The sequence below is a fragment of the Centrocercus urophasianus genome, unplaced genomic scaffold, assembly GCF_019232065.1.
Source record: "Centrocercus urophasianus isolate 14NV4802_14NV808 unplaced genomic scaffold, USGS_Curo_1.0 seq_13, whole genome shotgun sequence".
NCBI lineage: Eukaryota > Metazoa > Chordata > Aves > Galliformes > Phasianidae > Centrocercus > Centrocercus urophasianus.
This window is the reverse complement of record NW_024884475.1, coordinates 7,196,489-7,216,055: the sequence shown is the minus strand read 5'-3', so window position 1 is coordinate 7,216,055 and position 19,567 is coordinate 7,196,489. Positions and strand designations below refer to the sequence as shown.

The 19,567-nt window shown below is 37.1% G+C and overlaps 1 protein-coding gene across 3 annotated transcripts in view; it reads right to left on the bottom strand.

Annotated features, from left to right (window-relative positions):
- Positions 1-19,567, bottom strand: part of NSD2 (nuclear receptor binding SET domain protein 2) — a 74,415-nt gene that overhangs the window by 36,660 nt on the left and 18,188 nt on the right. For all 3 annotated transcript variants that reach the window (XM_042812147.1, XM_042812149.1, XM_042812148.1), the window contains exons 3-5: positions 8,932-9,097; positions 2,714-2,880; positions 1,869-2,363 (exon numbers count right to left, since the gene is read on the bottom strand). In XM_042812147.1, coding sequence (XP_042668081.1) covers positions 1,869-2,363; positions 2,714-2,880; positions 8,932-9,097 — 828 coding nt within the window. The remainder of the gene's footprint in view (positions 1-1,868; positions 2,364-2,713; positions 2,881-8,931; positions 9,098-19,567) is intronic.

The following is a 19,567-nucleotide window of genomic DNA, read 5'->3' as shown; positions in this document are numbered from 1 at the left end:
AAAATGCCAGTCATCTTCATATCAAGAGTAAGGAAAAATTAGACCCTAACGATCTTCATTTGATAGAGGGACTGGTAGCTGCTGCTATTTGTTATCCATCACTTTTGTAACCTCGTTGTGTTCTATGCACACAAGTGCTTCAGTATCAACTAGAATGAACTGCATAATTACATGGATTTGGGTTTTCACAACTGATTTTTATTAAAACGAATTCTAGGCAGAAAAGACAAGATGCCCTCTCCATATACGTAATATTTTGAAAGTCTAATTTAAACTCTGTAGAATATTAACCATTATAATCAGTGTGAATTTTCAAGTTTATGGAAGTTTCTCAGTGTCTCAAAGTGGCACGGGAGACAAAGCAATTCCTCAATGTTAAATAGTGCAATATCCTTTGTGTTTTCCATCTATTCATTTGACAGCTATAGAATAATCAGAAAGGAAAGACACATGTTAATTGGTGCAGAAAATAAAAGTATAACATCAGAGACACAGTGTGCCTCTTCTGTGGTAAGATATGTGTAGGTAAAACCAATCATAATAATCTCATTTATTCCAGAGCAGTAATTTTATGTGCCTCAGTGTTGCATAAGGCTTCTTGTTGCATACCTTACAGGCCAAGGAAATACTCTCCTGTCATTACATAAGATGCAAGGTTACTTACAGAAGTGGAAATAGAACTCTCTCAAACATGAGACAGACGTTTCACACATACAGCTTTTCAAAATGAATATATCAAAATCTATGTTTAATTGTCTAGCTACAAAACACTCTTGTTTCCAGAGCTAGCAAACTGATCTGCCAGTGTTTTTCTCAAGTAAACCAAACCCACTAGAAGCTATATGCACACTGTATTCATTTTCATTCTTGTCAGTATCATGAGTTGTAATGATCTAAAAAGATCCTTAAAATGAACTACAACTAATTTATCACCATACAGTATAATCTGGCTTTCAGTTTTTCTTTATGATGTTCCGATTTGTTAATATTTTCTAACACAAATATCTTCAATTGAAATCAAACGTTTAACAGTTGAAGTCCCTAACCAAGTCATCTGTAACTTTCTGCCTTTGTGGGTATTATAGAAAAGCACAATTAATATAAAACATCACAACTCATGGTTCCATCAGTGCATGGAATTGTGCTGCAAATGCAGCAGAAGGTTGTAAGGAAGAAAAATGACATTCATGATTTTAAAATAGTGAGTCAGAACAATGATACCGCTTTTATACCTCTAACAGTCTTCCTATGAAGTGTTGATATTATGGTAGTTATTTAATCTACCTTGCCCTGGAGTGTAGTCCTCTCAAGAAGGCCTAGTTTCTGTCCCAAGATACTGCACACTGACAGTGATTTTCATACACTTTGGTAACTGTTGAAGCTTTTTCTGAAGCTCAGCAAAGGACTCTAGGTAGGGAAATTGAGTTTTTGAGGAGTTAAGACACGGGAGCACACTGTACAATTTGAGCCACGTTATCAAAATGAATGCACAAGCTAACTACAAGTAGACGACCATAAGCAGCATCACCTTGCTTATATTTGCTGAGCGCACGTATAGCATATCTACACTTTACATATATTAAGAAACTTAAGACTAATAAAAAGGACTTCTAACTTATGTAGGAAGATACTAATGTGATATGCTTGAAGGGAACAGCATTATCACTATTTTGTTCATACTACTTATATACATTCTTTCCTTTCTCTGTTACTGTTTGGACCAAGATTTGATGCAGCCATACTCAGACAAACTCAGAATACTACAGATTCTAAAGTAACAGTTAGTTACCAACTAAAGTGAAGAACTTCCTTTAAGTACAGAAATGAGCAGAGGCAATCATCCATAGTAACAGCTAAAAGAGACTAACCTCATCTCTGTGCTTCTGACAAAAGACCAAAAACTGAGATACTGCATCGCCCTTTCTGCTTCGTGGAGTAGAGGCTGGAGTTTTCTTTCTACTGAGAGGGGAGCCTATCCCTCTTTTGGACTCAGCCTGTTCAGATGACTTTTGAGGAGTAGTATTCTTAGTCTCCAACTGACTGCTATCTTGTGCATCATCAGTGGCAGACAATTTTGATGTCCTTCTCCTCCTCTTGTTAGGAATGCCAGACTCCTTCACTGATTTCAGACTTTCAGTGGTTTCTTCATTTGAGTAAGATGACTCATCTACCTCCTCCTCTAAAAGCTCCACAGCAATGCCAACTTCCTTTGCCACTTGAGGATTAAGATGAGGTCTGTCCCTAATGTAGATGAAGGTGTATTTGGCCTTCCGTTCTTCCACTGTCATGCCTACTGCTTCACTTGCTTGCTTAACACCCATCTCCCACTGCGGTCGCAGCTTCCCTGAAACAGGTTTTAACATCTGCAAAATAAGAAAATACTGTGAGAAATGTGCTTGTTTTTCATTCCAAGATACCACCATCAAGAAAAAACAATTCCAAGAGACTAAGTATAATGTATATTTACAATTCAGTTATTCAAATGGAATTATGCTTGACAGAAATAATACCAAGCATTAATCATTGACAAAGCAGAACAGAAATGACTTTTAATAAGTAACAGTAATGTGCCACCCCTGCTTCTCATCTATACATAAAATATAAGATTACATGCCAGCTTCAAAGCTTACCAGAATATCTATTTACATCTGTACATACTTATAACAGTAAAATAATAAGTCTGAAAATCTTGCCTTTTTCGGTAGCCTCTTACCTTTATTTTCTCTGCTTTAGTGAGGGCTTGTTTTGCACTTTCCTGGCATAATTGTTCAAACTGATCTTTTCCTTTGAAAGGCACAAGGCTCTTCTCAAATATCCAGGCTCGTTCTGGAGCATCTCCAAAAAACTGAACATGATACTGACGAAAACTCTTTTTCTGTCCTGAAAAATAAAAACAAATGTATTTAAGATCCAACTGAAGTTATCTAATTTTTGCAAGCTGCTACATTTATTGCAATGACCAAAGCACAGTACAAACAGTTGACCTTCGAAGCACCCACTTGCTGGTCTTAAAGTCTCTAAGTAATGAAGTTTGACATAAAAGCCCACCAGTTTAGCCTAAACAAGAATATGCTTTGCTAAATTAACTTACAATCATCTGTCAGTGTGTTCCATGTATATTAATTTATATGTAAGCCTGCATTCTTCTGAAAATGCTACATATGAAAATGAATTAAAAATCCAAGTTTTCAAAGCTTGAATTGTCTGTGCACTCAGCCTGATCTCCAATCTGCCTAAACTTCATCTTTTTAGTATTCTTGAATAGAAACACACACGTAGCTGATTTGAACAATTGCAATAAAAACTTCATCCTAACCAAGCTTTTAAGGAATCAGAGCAAGAATGGTAAAGGATTTGTGTGGTAGATGGGAGAGTGGGAAGATGAGAGAACAATTCTGAAATTTAGACAAGAAATATTCTTCTAAATCATAAAGAGGAATACTGTCTCCTCTAAGAAACAGGCTTATAATCCTTCCTTTCTAAAGATATCAGGTATTCTAACAAGAAAGGGGAACAGAACACTTTCAAAATTCATGGAGGAATTCCCACTTAAAAATGAATTTCTGAATGGCAAATGGTAGAGGTAAGGGAATTAGACTTAAAATATCTTCTAGCATCTCCTTCATATGTTTTCACATGCGGATTTGTTGTCTGCCAAGTATTTAGATTTAGGGTATCCTTCAAAGAAAAGTTTCAATAGCACTAAGCTACACTTCTGTGCTTGTCAATCCTGCTAGAAAGGATCAGTTGCCCACTTTGGTCATTTTGTATTCTATGGTTTTTCAAGGTGCCACCATATTAGTATGTGTAAGATGTAGTCTGTGAGAAAGAAGAAATCGGGGAAGGGCTTCTGTAGAGTAAGAATAAATAAGAGTCACAGTCATTGGCAACAGATGTCTTTAAACTAGGTCTCAATTTTGTTGTTTTTCAAAGGATGCCTTCTTCTTTAGTCAGCAAATGCTTCTACTTGATTACCTGATAGACTGTATTATTACTGTCTTTTTTTTGTAAACCTAAAACCACTCTTTTTGTAATTACTCAGACAGCAGTTACTTTTCAAGGCATTTGATCTTGCCCCAAGATGTGGCATCTGGAACAGTAATAATATGAAATCAACCTAATTAATGGCATGAGCGGACTTTCTATTAACCATTACAACCACATATATACTATGTACATGAGATCTGCAAGAATGATGATGACTCAGTGGAGATCAGGTACAAGGCTTTAGAGGAACAGCACAGGAAAGGTTTTGGTCTGTCTGCATCATACATGCAATCCAATATCCTAATACATATTCCAGTAAATTCAGTAAAGCTTGCCCTCATCAAGAAAATTATTAACTAGAGATACTGAGCTCCAATAAATTATCTCTGATGAAATAAAGGATATTTTTTGTATTTAACCAGGATGCCTAAGCTGCTGATAGTGAGATGGTCCATGCTACATTTACAACCACTCCTTAAGATCGGCCTTTGATTATCCAGCAGCCCAGTATCAAGACAATCTACTTTTTGCAACGTAATACAGAGTATCTGTACCTGCCTAATTAATTAGTGTAAGTAATAGTGTCTGCTGATACAATAACTGAAGCTGTTTTTGAATCTGCAGATGTCTCCTGTGGACAGAACCCATAACAATGCTCCTGGATAAAGTAAGGGACATTACTAAGGATTACTACAAATAAAGTCACCATTTTGGGCTCAAAGAATCCTGGAACTACCAGGCACTAAAGGGTTAGGAGAGTACTCTGTGGGGTTTACCTCTATTCTTCTTCTTCTACTGTACCTTAGCATCTGTTCTTGTCCAGGCAGAGACAGGAGCTCTACTCTGAATCAGTATGGGCTTTCTTATATGCGAGCGTGCATCCTGCAAGCTGAAAGTTATAAACTTCTCAAGCCAAAGCAGCTGGAATGATGAAATCAAGTATAAACAGCAAGAAATTCAGACTATACATACTGTTGATCCTAATCCTAGAAATGACAAATACAAAGACCTAACTGGGGATTTCTACAACTCCCACATAAAAGAACTCTGCTGCTTGGAACAGAAGACTTTTGATGGTGTCTCTACAGTAAACACTAGTGGAAGATTAGACAAGATTGGGAATACATACTGATGTTTTGAAAATCATTAGTGTGCATTAATTAATTATGAAGGCTGCCCAGGAGCTAGTCAAGCTTTCTGGAAGAAAAGCCCCAAAGCAACTCCAGAGTAAATAGCAGAAAAGCCTCCCTCCCCAGTATATTTCTTCAAAGAGGTTGAATTTAATCGCTGAAAATATATGGGCTCCTCTTTCTGTTAACACTCTACAAGTTGGACTCAGAAATATGACACTTTATTTGCTCCATCTGTTTTTATAGCTAATATAGAGATTCTTGATAATGAGGCAACAATCTCACTCCTTTCAATGAGCGGAATTATTCAGCCAGGAACAGAAACGAGCTTTGTTTCTCTCAAAATCCAGCTCTTCTATGTCATAATAGATCAAAGAGTCAAAAGACTAAAATCACAGAGGTTACATGATCAAAACTCTGAACGACTGCTACAGGAAAAATTTGTCCCAAGAATCTATAATAGCCACTTAGCAATCGCATGAATGCTTGAAAGGATCCCAAGAAGCCACTTAGATTACTAATAACATGGAGTCTACCTGCAGCTCTCTTTTGTTTTAAAAGCCTATTACAAATAAGATCACGCAGTCTCTCTTAGCAATTCATTCCAATGCTTCACTGTCTTTTATACTTCCAAGTTGATCTTCATATGTAGTCTAAATATTTTTTGTTACTAAGCTCGCCTCTTTCCAGAGCAAGAAGCATTTATGCTTTTTCTCCTTTGCATGTTATTTAAGGGCAGTTAATGGGTTTTCCTCATCAGCTTAAACAATTCCGTTTCCTTCAGTTTGTTCTCACACTACACTGTTGTTTATGTTCCCTCAGTACCTTCTCCATTTAGTCCACATCTCTTGAAATAAGATGGCTCAAACTGGATGAAATGAACATGATGCAGCTACTGAAAAAGCAAAGGATCTATTTCATGTATTTTATGACCAGCATTATTTATGACAGTATAATTTTGGTCCTACGGGTGACACAACTATATGGGGCTATTATGACACTCAGATTTTGCCTGCAGTAACACAGCTTTGCATTCATTTTCCAGCTTGGTCTTCTACCACTGTAAAAATCTACTTACTCCTACTGAGCAGGATTTTTCAGACCACACCCACAAAGCATCAAGATCACTCTCATTTCCAATCCTACATGTTTACATTCTATCCACATTAGAAATTTGTAGCTCTAATACAAATTTTACATGTGTAGTTTGTTTTCCAAGTTCTCAATGCAATCCCTGATAACAACTGAATGATGAAGGAGAAGTCCTTTTCCTCCCCAACTAAAAAGAACCCTCTCTTCCCTGCTCTTTCACATACATACAAAAAAAAAAACCAACCCTGGAAATACATACTTAAAGGCTTCGTAGTAACAAGTGAATGTCTTACTCTGTTCCTCGCAAAGGAAACTGATATCTTTTCTTGACCTAATAAAATATATCAAAGTATTTAGGAGCATAAATAAAAAAAGCAAGGTTATGTGCTCCTACTTTGGTTTGATATTCCTATTAACTTGCTTTTCCCCATAATTTCCAACTTCTTTGGATTTCCATTAGCAGGTTTTCCAAACTTTCAGTAAAATTTGAAATAAACATAGCAGAAATTCTTTACATTGTTCAGATGGAGCTAAAACTAGTGAGGGATGCAATGCAAAAACACTTTCTGTAAATGCAACAGTAGCAAATGAAAGCCTGAGGAATGTTCACAGTTTTAAGTACCAGAGGACACTGAATAGGCTGAAATGCTCTATGTCTTTTTTCCCTCCATTTTTTTTTTTTTTTTTTTTTTTTCTTCTTTTTCATTTGGTAATGCCTACCCCAAGCCTTCAGATTCCTCAGTCTAATGACCAGGACTGTAAGAATGAAGCACCACCCCGACAATACTGAGGAAGCACTTATGCAAATTGGACATATATTACATTATGGAACCAGATGGGATGCTTTAGAAGGAGCTGAACGTGTTGGCCAATGTAGTTGAAAGTTGATCTCTGTAATTTTTGAAAGGCCAACTACGGATATCCCTGACGACTGGAAAAAGACAAACATTGCAAACATCACACCTATCTTCAAGAAAAATAACAATCTGTGGAGCTACCAGCTCAGCCAAATAATTTAATGCCTACAAGATAATAGAGCAAATCCTGTTTGAAGAGATGTCCAAGCGCTTGAAGGAAAAGAACGTGGCTGGGAACAGCCAATAAAGATTCACCAAGGACAAATCATGCCTCATCTGTTTATTTCCTATACGGGATAAAGGAAGGGCAGTTTCTTTAATTTGACAGCTAAAATGGTTTCCATAGTGCTCTTAAAACACTACATAAGAGATGATTATGAAAGAGAGAGAGAAAACTGGCTTAGCCACCAAGCCTTTACAGTGTTGTGAAGAGAGATACAGAGTCCAACCTGTGGCCTTTACTAGCTGAGTCCATCTATACTAAGGCAGACACTGATTGACATCTTAATAATAATCTGGAGAAGAGCAGAGCACACCTTTAGCAAACTGGGGGTGATTCTAGTCAAAACAACACTGCTGTGCAGAAGAACTTATAACACTGCAGACACAGGCTGATAGGAACCTCATTAAATTCATCTAAGTCATATACAAAGTCCTGCATCTGAGATGGGATAACCTGATACAGTAGTAACCAGACAGATGCTGTCCAACTAGACTGCAAAAAAAGGTGCAGGGTCCTTGCAGACATCAAATTAAACTTGAAACAACAGTGCAACCTTGTAGTGAAGAGGGGCAGGAACTTGCATTAGCAAGAATAAAGCCTGTCAGATATGCTTATTGCCTTCTATTTAGCCCTCGTGAGACCTCTGAAATACTCTACCAAGTTTTGGGTTCCCCAGAACAATGAAGACAGGAGCCAACAAGAAGCTAGAGTACGTGATGTACAGTAAGACGTTCAGAGAGCTTTCACTTCTTAAGTCTCAAAAAAAACCCAACAACCAAACAAAAGTAAACGAACCACATCAAATCCACTGACATTTGGAGAGATCTTACTGCTGTCTTCAACAACTTAGGAGGAAGGATATGCAGAAGAATGAGGCAGACTCTGGATTAACGTGGTACTAATATAAAAGGTTGTACAGTCTCCATCTTTGAAGACATCAAACACTGTGCTGGAGTAGGCACTGTGTACCCTGGTCTACCTTAGAGACCATACAACTACAAGGGATCCTTTCTAAGCTTTATTACTTCATCATTCTACAACCAGCACAGATCAGCCTCTACAGATTAAGGAATAAGAACTGAGTAAGAAGCTACAAATGAGATGATGAATAAATGGGTAGAGATTCTTACATAAGAATTTCAATCAGTAGTGCCTGCGTTTAGAATCAACTTATGTTGCATGCAGATAACTATTGATTCCAGGAACCAAAGAAAATTAAGATGAATTAGAGGCTGCTTTTAGTAAAGCATAATCATTTGGGATTATTTAACCCCCATGAGTTTTCAATAAAATATTCAGCCTGTATCACTGCTCAGAACATCTCCACAAAAACAATGGAAAGCATGTATCATCAGGTAACTTTTTAATAGGATTTCAAACAGTTTCACAGATCAAAACTTTGATCTCTTTTGGATAACATTTAAGTTAAAAAAACACAAAACACCAAAACACCAATATAGTAGAAAAACTTAAGACTGCTATATGCTCAAAAATAGTGCTTGCATGATTTTAACATTCCTCTTGACAGTGATGAACTGGTTCAGTTACTGATACAAACGAACAGACAAAATGAACAGAACTTTCCCAAAATAATGTTCACATTCTGAAAGAAATCCAGATGTCTGTAGCATCAAGGACATACCTTTTAGTTTAGTGTAGGAATGAAGAATAGGATCAGCAGAAACCATACATGGCCACCAAGGAAAACCCGATACTTTTGACCACACTAGATCTCCTATATTGTACTTCAACAGATGGACTTTGTCATCTTTGATGGTACTTTGTGTTGAATCTCTCTTAGCAGGAGCCTTAAAAAAGAAAAAAAAGGGAAAAATATTATCACAACTTCTCTTTTAGATACACTCTAGAATTACTAAACATCACACAAAAATAAACAACAAAGTAATGTTTGTATTCTGTTTAAACATTCAAGTAAAATGAAAAATCTTCTTTTTAGTTTGAAATATTAGCATGTAAGCTGTGACCTGCTTTTATTGTTCTGAGAAACTGCTGAGAGACCATCAGGAAGGCTTGCTTTAACGTCAAACACATTCATTGAGCACCAACTGAAGATGCAGAAGAGTCAATCTCAGTTTTTATTGAACATTATCAAGCAAGTTAAGTGCTAAATAAGCAAAAATTCTGTTCTGGATTAGAATCTAGAATAGCTTGAAATGCCTAGATGTCTATACAGAAACAGCATGTATAACCAGTCAAGAAAAAAAAGAACCCAAATTCTACATTTTTTAGCTCTCTTTCTACATTGTAAGGAAAGCATGACACAAACCCTACATCCTCACACCCTTTAGCAATGTCTTCTTTTTCCGTTCCAGTGTTAGTAGCAGAAGTTTGTGAGCGTCCAGTTCATGCTCTAAAGGTAGGTCAGTCGCTGGAAAACTGTCACAAATCTCTTTTCATTTCAGTGGATAGATTTAAATAGTACAAGGGCATTTTATGTTTCCCACTGACAGGTACATATTTTTTATTATTTATAACAAAATTCACCAATGAAGACATTTATTTAGAAAATAAAATTATGTCATATTCTATGAAGTTACTGACATTCTTTTCATCTTCATTTGTTCTATTTGATGTAAATAACAAATGCCCTTATCTAGGTAAACTTTAACACTGGATGTGAGAAAGAACATTTCTCATTGCAGGTATCTGTAAAAATAATTACTTATTTGGTTCTCTGTTATTCTGTATTTATGTGTAATGTATTATATTAGTCATCTTCTCTACTACCAGCTCAACAAACAGAAGGCAGAACAGAGCTTCAGGCTTTCAGTGGATTTAATGTTAGAGTTGGAACAAAATTCTGTTTTAATTAATACAAGTGGCAAGAGGAAAGAGGAAATACTGTTAAGAACCTGAAAATCTACAATGTGGAAATGTATAGTATTTGAAACATCATGTTGAATCAAAACAGACAAGGTTATCTTATAAATAACTTTTAAACCCAGAGAACACCATTAAGACCAACGTTATTTTCCAAAACCAAACAACAAATCTTTGACACACTGCAACAGCATCGAGGACTTTTAGTTCTCAAACACAGAAGTAGATCCTGCTAGAAAACAAACTTACAGCTCACTGCACTGAGAAACTCCTTTCCTCAAAGCTTTTAAAGCTTCCCCTGGTAAACACACATGATACTATGTCATCTGATTGTTAGGAGCAGTTACTCATCCAGTGATTCAGCTTTTCTGATGAATTTAGACTTGGTTCATGTGCCTGCAGCAAGAGCTGTGTTCCCATGTTTCAAGGTTTTTGGCTCTCTAAGGAATCTGCAAGACTGTCAGAAAACCCCTGCTGCTGAGCTTGCCTCAAGTCCAGCATTCTCAAAAGACCTCAAAGATTTTAAGCAGATGTGAAAAACCAAATGCTCCTTCTAGCACTTAAATATGACACAAAAAGTTAAGCTTAAAAGCTACGAATCAAGAAACACATATGCTAAGAAAAGATCCAGAAAAACGATAATCTTGAGATACAAAAATGTACTTCAACATTTAAACAAAATAGATGGGATGAAAATATGTTCAGAAAAATCTAACTAATTGAAAATGTGAAAGTTATTCCAGATTCTTAATCTCATTTTTAATTTACAAGCCCCAGTATTATTCAGAAAGTGCAACTAAGCCAAAAAGATTTACAACTACAATCTGAGAAGGATCTGGCTGGAATAATGAAAAGGCTCAAGCAGTGCTTCTTAGTGCTGCGTAATCTAAAAGGGATGGCACTACAGGGGTGAATATTGCATTTCAACACATCTACAGGCGAGTCATGAATTTTAACTTCTTTGATGGATCATGATTAAAAAAACTGGGAAAACGACAGCCCTCTGATAAAAACTGCAAGGCTGATCTATGCAATACTTTCTGTATTTATGCTTTCTTTTATTGATAAAACGTACATACTTCAAAGGATGGCAAAATGCAGCACAGAATTCTACAACCATCATTTTTTTGAGGAGGTCTTTTATGAGGTTATTTAAAAATCTAGACTGCACTGTTGTGAGCTCATTCTTATCCATCTTGCTTTCCCACTCATCCTGATTTCATTTGATTTCCTCATTCTTGCAGTTACTCTGATCCATTTCATAGGTACCTCAACTATAAATGGTGAAGTGAAATGCCTGGCACATACTTCTGAAAGAAGCAGCTCTCTGACACTAACAGTCTCCTTAATATTTCCTCTGTAAAGTACTTCTGCACACTGCCAGCATAGCATTAGAAATCTTAAGATTAGAAACTTAATTAAAGTCACTTAAAAATCATCAAGAAATGACAGACACTAGCAGGCAGTCACACACATTTTACTCCAGCTTCCAGGTTGTGTTGTTTGTTTTTAGATTACTGCTGAGATGGGATGGAGAGAGCATCTCTACAAAAATCTCTGTTATTCTATGAACAGGGCTGGAGCTTTTTCAGGAGACACTTGTATTGTACAGAAATAAGCAATGTGGCTTGCAATATTTTTTCTCTGGAGTAAAACAGGTATTGTTAGAATTTTTTTAAGCAATAATTGAGTATCCCTAACAATACGCAGTTAATGCACAGGCAATCACTGGGCATCTGTAGAACATGGAGAGGTAGGGCTGGAAGCATTCCTGTGGTGGTCTGTGATGAGCAATTCATACTGCTCCAACAGTAGATCAGTTCTTCCTTACTTAATGATACTTAAACAGGCAAAATAAGATGAAAAATTCCTTGTTTTTAAGAACACAACTGTAAAGTGAGGGAAGCTCAAACGAGTCAAACTAAAATACTTTTCCCTCAATTCCTGCCTGAAGTGGAAAAGATACAGGCTTCCTTAAAACAGTTCAAATTTCTAATGAGATAACCTACCCACAAATGTAAACAAATGGAAGTCTGTAGGAACAGTTCAGGAGCTTCTATCTTTTCTACTTCTACCAATAATTTCAGTGGCTTTTTTTCCTTTTTCAAATACTGAATTGCAGAGAAGTTACATGGATGTCATGGATGGCTGAATCCCGGGTGAGCAGGTGATGACTGAGGATCACGCAGGGCAGTCCCGATGCTGAACTCACAGGCCACCTGACAGGCTCCACATTCCTTAGTATTGCAGCCACTGGTTTCAAGAGAAATCTCTGGCTTTCTAGATTTGAACCCTAATGAAAGCCTTGCTCTGAAAGGCAGCTAGACAGATTTCAAGTTTATTTTGTCTGGGCGACTGTGGAGTGTGGAACAGAATAATTCAATTACCATAACTGAGTTTTTCTGCAAGAAATTACGCCTTGAAGAATACCAGCATTCTTAAAAATTCATCCAAGACAGCAACTGCAATAGGCTGAGAGATACCAAAGAAGAAAAGCATATTTAATGTCTTCCCTCTTCTCTTAACATTTCCAAGATTTGTTTGCCATATCTCTCAGCACTTTCATCATCACATAAGTGATGAGTGACAGGCAGATTGACAGGAATTCCTGACACTTCTGTTAGCATTCTACCAGACCAAAGAAGTGAAATGTGATGGCTTGGTCATAGAAAACATTTGCATTTAATTAACTTTGCCTACAACCCATCAAAAGAATTCATCCAGTTTTCATTTAATTCTGGTCTGACTACGAATACGAGGCGACAAGAACATATCGTGTATGATGGGTAATTCCAAAGTTTAAAATTATTTTAAAGCAACTACAAAGCACGATGCATTTAAGAACAATGTCGTTACTGCACTGCATGCAGAGCTTCACATTTGTTTGTAGACTTTGTTATGAAAGCACTATGATCAGTTTGAAGCTGGCAAAGGACTCTTCTTTTAAAAAACAGCTACAAGGCTTACCAGGTGACATCAGACTGAGCTAAGTTATCCGTTCTGAAATTATCAGTGGTAAAGACTAAAGATCTTAATATTATAGCAGATATTAATCAAATAGTAATGATCTATTTAGTGTACATGTGCAAGCACGTGAAAATTAATCCCTCAAATTGATTGTGAATTAACTGAAATGTCAAAAAGAACAGTGTTTCACTGAACTAACTTTGGAAGCTACAGAAATCGCCAGCTTCTAACTGTAAAATGTCACCAGGGGATTAGACAAAGAACACTGCCCAGGAGAGAGACTGTATCACCAGAAAAGAGAACATTTAAGACAGATGAAGACAGTACACATTTTATTCTATTCTAACGGGGAAGCACTGATACTGAACAACTTGCAGGCATCTTCCCTCCTGTTTTCACTTTCAATTCAATTTGTGTGAAAGTAATAACAGTTTGTAATCTTGCACCAAGAACTTCTCCTAGGCCACCCTATAGATACTGACTGCTGGAGGTCCACTTGCACTCTGGAATAAAAATTTGCTAGCATTACAAAGGATCTAGGACAAAATAATCAAGGTTCCAAAACAGAATATATGCAGTTGAAATGTACTTCAAATCAACATTAGAACACAGAAACACAGTCTAACTTTTTTCTTCAATATGAAACAGTGCTCATTGACCAAGACCACGTATTTTTCCACTCCTGCTATCTATTAGTGAGTATTAGTGGGTGAAATACAGCATATTTTTTAGCCTGGATTTGTGTAATAAAGATAAAAATGAGATGTTTTGTCTTCTCTTGCCTCTCTAGCAGGAAAGATAGTGAACTAAGGAGGTGGCTATAGAACTCCATTCCTTTGAGAAGTTTAGGAGAGATGGGAACTTGCCTGAAGAAAAAGTGCATAACAAAGCAGAAAAGACTCACATTTTGTCACCTAGATTGATCAATGACCAGGTTCACTTTCAACAAAGACACTCCCTATAAAAAGACAAAGATTCCAAGCTTATCTTCCTTGAGAACCAACCATCCCAATTAGCTTCTTAGGAAAGCTCTTGCTTCCTGAAAAATTCAAGTCTCTAATTTGACAAAGGACAAATCACTGTTCAGCCTTCAGGCAATACAATGGAAGGATGCAGCTACTTTCCTAAGGAGTTATGTTCTATCATTCAGGACACAGAAGCGGCTTCTTACTCTCATTAAATGCAAAAAATCTCATTAAGTCACTTCAAAACCAAAAATCAGAACCTGAGCTTGATTAAAATCAGTGCAAATCCCTCAATGTATACTATTGCTTCAAATGAAAAGGTTAACAACCCAAGATTCTGAAGTGAGGCCAATATTTATTCTAAATGATTCTAATTAAAAACAGTATCTTCACAGAAATAACCACATCAGAGATGGTTTTTTTGAAACAGCTCAATTATTGCTAGAAAATGGAGAAAGATGAGGAAACATGAAGAAAGAAGCAATGAACTGTTGAAGTTTTGTGTTTCACCTTCAGCACAACAGAAAAGGACACCATACAGTATCCAAAGACTGCAGTTCTCAAAGGACCATTGCACCCATGTCTGCAAACTGTGCCTTGCTCCAAACATCTGTAGTACGTCTGCAAAATATGCATCACGTTGTGTAGTGAGGTACAGACTGCAGGGGAAGTGGACATAAAAAGCTCATATCAAAACAAGACGAACAGACTATATTGGGGTTCTCTTGTTAGCTTTTCAGATTTCTAACTGTTCTAATACCAATAGATACTTTGCTAAAACCATTCATATTCAGTTTTTACAACAACTATCTCCAAGTTATCTTTTCTTCTGTTATTAAGCACCTGAAAAAAGGGGGTGTCAAGATCATGGCACTGTGAGGAATTACCTCTGAAGATAGTAAATTTGATTCTTCCCAGCACAACCGCTGTTGGTTTTTTATTCTATGTGACCATATGCTGAAGCTATCAAATAGGAAAACCAAAGAAGGATAGAAAAAAATAAATAGATCTCTGCTCTACTTGTAAATCCCCTAAAAACTTTGCTGGGATGGCTGAGGCTCTTCAAAAATCAAACACAAGTTTAATTACAGTAACTTTCTTTCCTCCATTTCTCTCCACAAACTCATCTAGAGCAGCTCATGACACCATGCAGAATCCTCCCTTCTGAGATGAAAGAAAGCAGAAGACAAAAAAAAAAAAAGTTTAGACAGGGATTCATAATTTACATCATGGATTTTAAAATAAAAGATCAAATTTGTATTTCAAATCAATGACATTTCAATTATTTTTTCTGGCTTTGCTTCCCTCATTATCCAGTTCCAAGCCGATGGCATGTTTTCTAGATGTTTTTACAGTTAAAAACAAATCTGTCTATCCAAGTCAGCAATCTTCCCTTACACAAACACTATATGAGCAAGCAGTTCAGAAATTATCTTTACATGGCATTTCACTAACTGGGACGCTATCTTTTTTTCACAGCATAGAGCTGAAAAGAAACAGATTCGATCATTCAAAGATAGACCCAGTAAGATAGAAGTTCTGGAACACTTCCCAACCCTCAATCCTTCTGCAAATGTGGAGAGCAGCTTCATTCAGCAGCTTTGCTGAATTTCTACATTTACATTTAGATGACCTCTTAAATCACAAGCTACTGGCTTACTGCTGAAAGGTTCCATGTTCCAAAAAATCAGTATTTAAATTAGATACGGCATGATCAGAACAAACGAAACTTTCTTTTATAGCAAGTATTATAAAAAGATTTCTGCCTACACTCAACTTTTCCAACATTCGCCAATCCTCAAAAGTTTTAACTGTGCTATCTCAGTACGTAAAATACCCCAGACACTGTGGGTATGAGAGCTACAGAAGTCTGGAGAAGCACCATGACAGAGCCATGAGGAAGTTTAGAACAGAAAAGAGTTTTTTCTGAAGAATTCCCCTTGAAGTTTCACACAGCATAACAGAAACAAACCTGAAGCATCTCAGCACACACGCACATTTTCAGAACGATACATCCACACGTGTTCTGCTACCTTGCTTGCACAATGTTTTCACGCACATTCCAGATTAGAACCTTATGAGGGCCCCCATTCTCAGCACTCTTCTAACACCCTTGAGTTAGGGTTGAGTAAATAGAGATAAATGGGGTTGAGATTTCCTGAAGCACTTTGTTAAACAGATATGCTCTTGGTAGCTCACAAAGATCCAAGGTAGCACAGGTAGAAGTTCAGAAATCCTAATGCTCTTCGTGAAAAAACCAAAGCCCAGATAACACCACCAAATCCCAGATCCCCCAGACATTGTCTTCTGGTGGAGACAGATACTTGTCTCTACACTTCCTTGCCATAAGAACACTTCTGAAAGAAACAGTTTAGGTTTAAGGAAAACAAATGCTGATTTGGTGTAAAGGACGTCCATGGCAGAGTCCAGATACTACTTAGATTTTGAGAGTAGGCCTTTAAATTGAACACTGCACATAAAAGCAGGCAAGAGAGGTTTCCAGGTAAGTAATTTCCATTATGTTGATACATGCAGCTGGCAGGTCCTCCAGTTGTAAAGGTTAAACACAGGAGTATCAGTGGGTTAATCAGCCCAGTGACAAGTGGGAAAAAAACCCAAACCCTTGATTTGGCAATGATGAAACATATTTCAGAAATGTTTTTCATTTTCAGCAATAAAGATGTGCTGAAAACACCAATTGGGAATGCTCCAATCCCATATAAACAAGTTGGTCATTGCAGTAAAACATAGTAAAGAACAAACTCAAAGTGCTATCATTTCCATAAGATTAAGATCCCAAATAATTTTAGTCTGTTGCAAGCATTCTCAACATACACTCAAATCTACAGTCATTTATCCACTTCCTCCCTCCTTTAAAAAAAGAAAAATGAAGCTTTTCTATCATTAAGTGCCTCGAGGCCACAGATTCATCGTGTAAAGGAGCTGGGCTTGCTTGGCAATGGTCTGTACAACATCCAGTTTTGCCTCCTGTGATAGATTTCTAAACCAGAGTATTTTTATGAGCTCTTCGAGTGAAAAAGGAATTTATTCCTTACTATTGACAAATTACATTTTTAGTGGCTGCCCATTTTATGATGCTCAATAAAACAATTCCTTTAAGTGCTCTCACAAAGAGCAGTCACAGAGATGTTAGCCAAATTGGGTCTATTTACTCAAAATAAAATGATAACTAAACAGTGGTAATAGGCAAACTGACAATTAGTGTCTGAGAACAAAGAACTCCTGAGCTCCTGAAGTGCACGTGTCCTATCTGAAATCCACTCCAAAGAAGGAAATTCGTAAAGAAGGCTGAACCACTACTCTAAGACAGATCAAAATGTTTTGCTTTTGTTACTTTCTTTAACAGTTACTACAAAGCATCTTTTTTTTTTCTGACAAGAGGAGGCTTTAAGGGCCAGAATTGACATCTGGTACATACCACCACCATTTCCCAAAAATCTGTCTGAAAATCCATCCAAGTAGCATAGCACTGAACTAGAGATGTAACTCTCAGCTAAAGCAAAAGTTAGACATGCGTTATTTTGGTTAAGCAGAAAACTGAGTAAAGCAACAGAAAGGCTTCACCTATCTTGGACAGAAAAGCAATGAAAACAACCAAATTGCTTGTCATTTCAACTACTAACAGCCAGTGCAGTGTGAGGACAAGATGTTGAGATGACAGCGTTCATGTTGAGTGTTGAGAGACAGCATCAGTACTGAGTGACAGTACTAGTGCAACGACTGAAAATAAGTCTAGACAAAGCAAACAAATGAAAAATGTCATTAACCTCAGTTGTGTTATGGCACACCACTCATTGTTGAGATGGAATGGGAAGTTAGCTGTTCCAGAAGAACTCTGCATGCTCTACCATTTCCATACAAACACCCAAAGAACAGAATGAATAAAAACAAATCCTGGAACACAAAAACCAATGACAAATATAAAACAATGCAGCATTTGGTAACACTCTTTGAATCAGTTAGATTCCTTTCTACCTGGTCAGCTCTTTCGGGTTGTTCCAACCTCCATACAGCTGGTAGCTCAGCTGGTGGCTAAGAGATACACAGATGTAATTGACAAGAAAATTTAAAGCTGAGCCCCACTTCTTCAATGCTCACATCATTGTGGAGCAGTCTCTTGGGCTGCAGGAGGGTGGTTAAGGAAAAAGGGTTCAGCAAGTTCAGAATTCACAACTATTCTTGCAAGCAATGGGTAATTTCTGAGAACAACCCAATTCCTCCCTCAAAATGCGCCTCTTCAGTTCACATTTCACTGAAAAACTGTAATATGACAGCACTGCTTCACAGTTAGCCTCTACACTATTAGGCCAGGCTTAGAAGCAGTACATTCTCATTGCTCAGGGTCACTATCACTGGGTTCTGAGCAGAAAGAAAGCTCTGGGGATCAAAACCATCTTGTTTAAGCTTGCTCCATAAAGATTACTAAAACACAAGTGTGGGTGTTTTCATTATCCTACGTCTGACCCAGGGGTGAGGGGTGGGGTGGGGTGCAGAGGGAGAAACATATGTACCTGATTTGGAGTTTAAGAATCACACATTTATTAGAATACTTCTAGACATGTGGAAAACCTGGCTCAAGGACTTTTAGGTACTTCTAAGTGGCTCAGAAGAAGTCAAGAAATAACAAAACGCCATTATATTTTTTAATATTAATATATATTTTATAAAACACTATTTATAATATGGACAACAATATAGAGACATACCATGCCACTGTATACATCCACAAGACAACAGTATCTTAAATGACTTATATTGCTCTGGCCGACATTTCTCCAAAAAAGACGACAGTGGAGACCAAAGCATCAAGAGACACAGCAAAAAGAACCAGCCCTTCACATCACACACATCTTGCTCCACTATAGAATGTCATGTATATAACAAGTTTGCACTGACTCAAAAAGAAGCAGAGTTTTACTGCATGAATTCAGTCATCTCCAGCTACTAAATACAAAGTCATCACTGTGAGCTCTAGAAACCTGAGTCACAAATTGCCAGGAGTGCATTGCTCCATGCCTCTTTTGCCCCCTCTGCTGAGCCTTGCCCTCCAAGCTCAGATGCTGAATTAGATGGTTCTTCAACTCACTTGTTACAGTTATTTTTAATGATCATTTTTGTAATCACATCAAGATACTACCTCATATTTGATTTGCATTCTACCACTCATGTGTTTATGAATAGATGTGAATGTAAAAACATTTTTTCCACCTGAGACACAAAAAATGTATTGAGACAACAGCTTGATGCAGAAAGCACACTTAATTTGACCATTTCTGTACACAATGAGAAGCTTGGTACAGAGGAAAGCCTTGAACAAATACTTCACCTTTCTGCAATTGATTTCACGTTCACTCTGAGACAGCCCATAGCTTCTAATCTCTGAAACAAGTACACTCTGTATGCTTCTGCTGCTACGTAACATACAAGTAGTTCTTTAAAATACTATTCCTATGAGACATTAAGAATGAATGATTTGAAATTCCA